Source organism: Anopheles coluzzii, chromosome 2 (assembly GCF_943734685.1).
Source record: "Anopheles coluzzii chromosome 2, AcolN3, whole genome shotgun sequence".
Taxonomy (NCBI): domain Eukaryota; kingdom Metazoa; phylum Arthropoda; class Insecta; order Diptera; family Culicidae; genus Anopheles; species Anopheles coluzzii.
Window position 1 is genome coordinate 41605407 of NC_064670.1, and position 6760 is coordinate 41612166.

At 44.7% G+C, this 6760-nt stretch overlaps 2 protein-coding genes across 2 annotated transcripts; one reads left to right on the forward strand and one right to left on the reverse strand.

Moving 5' to 3' along the window:
- The first annotated feature begins 137 nt into the window (after positions 1 to 137).
- LOC120947267 (annexin B10-like) lies at positions 138 to 2638 on the forward strand. The gene is made up of 4 exons (XM_040362444.2): positions 138 to 616; positions 787 to 963; positions 1082 to 1795; positions 2238 to 2638. The coding sequence occupies exons 1-4, from the start codon at positions 599 to 601 to the stop codon at positions 2292 to 2294; spliced, it is 966 nt and encodes a 321-aa protein (XP_040218378.1). The 5' UTR covers positions 138 to 598; the 3' UTR covers positions 2295 to 2638.
- Positions 2603 to 4032, reverse strand: LOC120947264 (WD repeat-containing protein 91). Its single transcript, XM_040362441.2, has 3 exons — positions 3696 to 4032; positions 3459 to 3599; positions 2603 to 3391 (listed from the first exon to the last, which is right to left on the reverse strand). Exons 1-3 carry the CDS (start codon positions 3937 to 3939, stop codon positions 2778 to 2780), a joined length of 999 nt encoding a protein of 332 aa, XP_040218375.1. The 5' UTR covers positions 3940 to 4032; the 3' UTR covers positions 2603 to 2777.
- Between the last annotated feature and the right edge of the window lie 2728 nt (positions 4033 to 6760).

Sequence of the window (6760 nt, forward strand, 5' to 3'; positions counted from 1 at the left end):
TTACATCCTGTGCTGTGTGCAAACTACGCTTATGCAGTGAACGATCAGGTTCACCCGAAACTGCGTATGATGCGTTTCCAGGAAAACAATGCAAAAACTGTCGCTCACGTTAGTGCTTTCGCTGTTTGTGAACAATTTAAGTCACTTTCCATCGCGTTGCTCCGCCTTCCCGCAATTATGCTCCGATATGTGGCGTGTGCACGCATCAATACATGCATCGTTATCAGGTGGAACACGATATGCCATCAAAATGCTGCCAATCATCAAACATCCTCTCTCCGATAACGCTTTGACCAGTTGACGGCGTCGGCTACGTGGAAACCTACCTTCAGCCGATGAACTTCAACCACGGCAAAAGAAGAGGAAGAAAACGCATTGCGTTGGAGGTGGTAGAAGGCCCGGCCAACTACGACGATCCGCGGTCCGTTACGATGTTTCCCATTCATTCCGCTTCATTCGTACGGTGGTGCTGACAAGGTGTTGGCTGCGTGTAGCTATTTTTTGCGCCCAAATTCCCCTCTCAACTTTATCGCAGCAATCTCGATCGTATTTTGTGTCTTTTGCTGTTGTTTGGGCGAGAATCAACTGCTTCAAAAAAATGTCTTGGTATTATACGGTAAGTGGGAAAAAATCCACGTTTTTTCCTCCCAAAAATGATTGTGCACGCGCCAGTATCGATCGATTTTCCCGTTGCTTGGCTGACGTGTTCGTGTGTGTGTCTTTGTGTGTGACACTGTATGTAATTGTAATTCCGTTTTTTTATAACTCCCAAACACACCCCTCCAGCCTGTTCCGACGGTCGTTCCGGCGGAGGATTTTGACGCTTCCGCGGACGCGAATGCGCTGCGGGGCGCGATGAAGGGCTTCGGGACGGACGAGCAGGCCATCATCGACATTCTTTGCGCTCGCAGCAACGCCCAGCGCCAGCAAATCATGGAGCAGTACAGCAGCGAGCTGGGACGGGTAAGCAGCGGCGGTGATGACTCATCCCGCTAGAAAGAGAGGGAGAGAGAGAGAGAGAGAGCGATAGAGTGATTAAATGATTGCGCGTGGAATGTTGTTGTTGTTGTTGTTGTTGTAGGATTTAATTGACGATTTGAAGTCGGAGCTCGGCGGCAAGTTCGAGGACGTCATCGTTGGGCTGATGATGCCACCGGAGAAGTATCTGTGCAAGCAGTTGAACAAAGCGATGAAGGGCATGGGCACGGACGAGGACACGCTGATCGAGGTGCTGGCCCCGCAGACGAACGAGGAGGTGAAGAAGATCGTCGACTGCTACGAGGAGATGTACGGCCGGCCGCTGGCCGAGCATCTGTGCAGCGAGACGGACGGTAGCTTCCGCCGGCTGCTGACCATGATCATTGTCGGTGCCCGTGACGCGCAGGGCACGGTCGATGCGGACCTGGCCGTCGAGCAGGCCAAGCAGCTGTACGATGCGGGCGAGGGCAAGCTCGGCACGGACGAGGAAGTGTTCTACAAGATACTGGCGCACGCCTCATTCGACCAGCTCGAGATTGTGTTCGAGGAGTACAAGAAGCTGTCCGGTCAAACGATCGAGCAGGCGATGAAGAGCGAGCTGAGCGGTGAGCTGTACGAGGCGCTCAGCGCGATCGTGGAGTGTGTCCAGATGGCACCGCACTTCTTTGCCAAGCGGCTGCACAAAGCGATGGACGGGGCGGGCACGGATGATGAGAAGCTGATCCGGATCATTGTGTCGCGGTCGGAGATCGATCTGCAGAACGTGAAGGATGAGTTCGAGCAGATGTACAACAAGACGCTGCTGAGCGCCGTGCGGGTAAGTGAGCAAGCGTTTGCGCCTTTAATTGGTCCCCGTAGTTTGTAAAGCTCGTGTGGAACGATGTTAGCCTTATAGCTTGATTGTAACGATCATTGACACTGCGTGTATGTATGTTTTTCGTTCTTTCCCTGTATGTTTACCTCCGGCAACGGTGTCGTCCGGCTCTGTTGGATACGGGTAACACCGAAATGAATGCATCCAATCAGGAGGTAATCATAGATATGCTACTCCTTGCTTTGTACTAAACAGAAACGTTTCACCATCGATGCAATGAAATGTCGATTCTGACCCGTTTGATAAGCTATCTAAAACCTTTTCTTCATATAACATTACTCTATCCTCTGTTTTCGATGCACAATTTTCTGGCACAAAATGTTCTTCCCCGTTGCGTCGATTGTACAACACACAAACTAAGCGAGCTTCTCTTTCATCATTTCAGAACGAATGTTCCGGCGACTACAAGCGTGCTCTCTGCGCACTGATCGGCGGTGCCTAAACATCTGTAACACGAAAGGCAAATGTTTTTGAATCTCATATATACATCACAAAACATAATTTTGAAACGAGCCAACGATATTTATGTACCGCACTACTACGCGTACGTTTGCGAGCAAAACGGAAAGCTGGGAAGGGCTTTCGCTATTTACTATGGTAGAAGTTCCAGGAACTTCCTTGAGCATGGTGGCCTTTTGCGTGAGCGATTAGCCTGGCGCATTCTTCAATGTTGCAGCCTTACTACGTTCGGTTTGCCTTACGCTAATTCAGTATGCTAAATAACAGACAGTATTTTAATGCACGAACACGATTGGGAAATAAAGCATTTAATGTGACTACTGTAAACCGTGCCCGGAGGGGGTGTGTGTGTGTGTGTAAAGCTTATTCCGGCTACATGAGAAAATGGTGGTTGAAGGTGATACAGCTGTTCGGCGAATGTATGCTCCACGGAATGTTTGCTTGGAAGTGCTGCCCCGCCGCTCGCTTAGCTGTGGATCCAATTGCCCCGGCTGCCGACACTCCCGGAGCGTTTTTTGTTGCGCTCCAGGGCTGCTTCCCGCCGCCCGAGCACCGGGCTGCCGCCGGACCCGATGTTCCGGATCAACGACTTCAAGCCACGGGCCTGGCTTTCGGCCGCACTGCCGAGGCTGTTCGATTCCTGCGCGATGATGTAGAAATCGTCCACGATGTGGGTCGGCGGTGGAATGCCAAACGGTTGCAGATCGTTCAGCGAAAGCATGCTGGAGGAGGGTCGCGTCGAGTAGCGGATTCGGCCGTCCGCCGTAAGCCTCTGGTCGGCACCGGCCGACCCACCGCTCAGCCGCGAATGGTGCCCGGAACCGGGGCCAGCAGACTGCAGCTGTGTGTACTGTTGCTGCTGGATGGTGGCCAGCTTGCTGCGCAACAGACTATTCTCTTCCTGCAGCTTTTTTATGAGACATCCTTCGGATTCAGCCTTTGCTATAATCGGTTGCGGCATGCACTGGTAGATGGTGGACAGGAAGTTGTGCAGCGAGATGAGCAACGTGTCCTGCCACTGTTTCGTGAAGCAAACGGCAAACGCTGCATGCTCCTCAGGGTTTTTGCAAAACGGGAAAACTGAAAATAAAGCACGACAAATTGAGCGGGCACGTGTTGAGGAAATTCTTTTTCACCTGCCACTTACAAAACCACTCCTTCCATTCGCTCTGACTGACGAGCTCGGGTGAAAGTTTCGTGAAAAATTCCGTAATTTTATCCGTTTTGTTCGAGGTGTACGCCACGATGAGGTAGAACTTTAGCACAGACTGTTCTAGCTTATTTACCGCTGAAAAAAAAAATAATACAACATAATTACCATCACACAGTTACGCCACAACGCCCCCAACGGGTACACTAACGGTACATTACCGTTTTCACTTACCGGTGGCGAAATGGTGCTCCAAATTACGAAACAAATGATTGTTCAAATGGGCCCACAGTTCACGCAATCCGCCCAAATCGTGATTGTGTATCAGCAGCTGTATCTGTTCGATCACTTTGTCCACGCGAAAGCTTTTGTCCTTGTCGCTTTTCAGCTCATTGTCGAACGCTTTCAGCGTGTTGGAAAACCCCCGGAACAGAATATATTCACGTATCAGCCCGTCGACGTACTGGATGTGGGCCATTGTTGCGTTTTCGGGTGGACGAAGGCAAATATCGTGAGGAAAGCAGAGTTCGATGATTGTTGTGTTGTTATTGCTGATTATGCGCAAGGTGAATAGATGCGCCCCGCGAGAAAGGTGTGCCTTTGACAGCGATGATGTTGGGTCACCGTCCCAAGCAGCAAAATTCTTTTATCATGATGATGATGATGGTGATGGTTCATGATTCTCAATAGTTGTCGCATGCAGATACGAAAGTTCTTTGTTCTTTGTGTTGTACAGTCTTTCCCCGAGTTACGCGAATAATGCGTTCCGGAGACATTCGCGTAACTCGGATTTTCGCGTAAGTCGAATATCACATGTTACAGCAAAAATATACTTTATTTATCATAATTTTTGATTGAATTTAGTTCATTTCTGTAATTTAATACTTATTTGATGCAATTGGTGTAGAAAATTTGGTTATTTATCGGTAATTATTTTTCATTTGACAATTGATGGAGAAAATTGTACTGATTTGACATCTGAACTGTCAAAAATAAAAATTCGCGTAACTCGAATTCGCGTAACTCGAGTGTCGCGTAACTCGGGGAAACACTGTACATAATTTAAGATATCGTCAACTTTTTTAATATGACGAATAAACTGAGTTATGATTTGGAGGTGGAAGCTCTCTACCTAAATGGAATACAGCAATTATCCGCAGTACGCGATACTCGATATACGCGAATTCGCAGTACGCGAATCCTCTAAATTTGACAGCTCCATGTGTTTATTGCAAATATTTTAAATTTTTGAAATATTTTATGCTCTTTTTGAATTTCCTTAATGTTCTTAATGCATTTTGCATTAAATTTGTGCAAAAGATACCTATTTTATAACAAAAAACTTTAATGCAAAACTCTGTGACGATATTTTTCAACCCTCGAACCGGTAGTGTAAACTATTTTTCCATAGGAATCCGCTATACGCGAAAACTCGAGATACGCTATTGCGCTCGGTCCCGTAAGATAGCGTATATCGGATAATGACTGTATAGAAAGACTTCGTTTAGAAGACGGTGAATGACTGATACATTCTGAAAATAGCAAAAAAAAAGTTGGTGGCGACATCTGTTGGTGGGATACCTAACAAGTGGGGAGCTTTCCTCGCTTTGAGAGCTTTATCCTTCCATCTGTACTGTTATATGGTTTCGCATTGAAGTTATGCATAGCTAGAACTAGAACGGCGATACGATTGTTGAAATAATAAACTCCAATGTGAACCATTCGTCGATTTGAATAACAGTCGATGGTGTTGATACCCATGTATCTGACCACACGACCATAAATATAGATTTTTGCTCAGAAAGTTAGAAGGCTATATAGGTCATGATAAAATGAAACTTTTCGAAACACATTGCAAGAAAAGGACAGAAATATAATAAAGAGTTGTAATACGCCATCTAATGAGCAAAACAGTGAAGCTATGGAGCTTTGGTTTTTTTTTCTATGGATATTCGATTTTCCAGTCGTTTAAGCTTAATCTGTGGCGCTTGGGTTTTTTGGTGTAATGGATAATGTAAAGCTCTGCAATATTATTTCACAAATTGCATACTTTCAGGTAGGAATGTTTTTTTTTGTATGAACCATTTTAGAAGGAACTGTTGTGTCATACAATTTGCATACATGCCGGCGTAAATTCAAGCAGAGTACCTAGCTTGAATTTGATGCACGACGAAAAACGATTTTAAATTAAAGGAATAATTTGTTTATGTTTATGTCCCTTTAAAAGCGCCAAAACTCTTAAAATATTCATGTTCGGTCGTTTCCCAAGTGCCACAAATCCACTAAACGACCACTAAACGGCTTCTAAACGACTCAAGTTCTCTACCTAAACGGAATATAGAAATACTTCGTTTAGCAGACGGCAAACGACTCATACATTCTAAAAATAGCAAAAAAGCTGATGGCGCTATCTGTTGGTGGGATACCCCAACCAGTTGAGCTTCATCGCTTGGAGGAGAGCTTTCTCATTTCCTCTGTACTGTTGTATGGTTTCGCATTGAAGTTATGCATCGCTAGAACTAGAACGGCGATACAATTGTTTAAATACTAAACTCCAATGGAAATCACCAGCACTGAAGCAAGTGAGATTTGAGTAATGGTCGTTGGTGTTGATACCCACGTATCTGACCACACGACCATTTATATAGATTTTTGCTCGGAAAGTTAGAAGGCTATATAGGACATGATAAGATGAAACTTGTCGAAACACATTGCAAGAAAAGGATAGCAATATAATAATCAGTTTTAATACGCCATCTATTGATCAAACCAATGAAGCTTTGGAGCTTTCATTTTTTTCTATGGATATTGAATTTTCCAGTCGTTTAAGCTTAATCTGTGGCGCTTGGGTTGTTTGTTTTAGTAACTATTAACAAGTTCACACAAAACAGCTCAAAGATATTTCTTTACGACGTTTACGTGATGACAACGAAAATTTTTATCAAACAGGAAATGCGCATTCGAGAGACACATTAAGCCCGTAAATATGAATACTCTTGTATGCGAGACACTTGATTTAATTTCAACTTTATACGAATTAATTACAGATTGTGATGCAATCATCAACTAAACTAATAACAATACAATGCTGCAATCTGTCGCTATGCTATATTGAGAGAATTTTACAAAGAAATGTATTATTTAAATTCTATCAAAATCAAAATTAAAAAGATTTGCAAAAAAACTAAAAAATACATATGTAATAAAATTTCCCCCAAATGTTATGTTATGATTTTCGAATAAGCACCATTTAGAAAGGAACCTAAAATGGTGCCGTTTTGTGCCCGGCCCGGCCCATT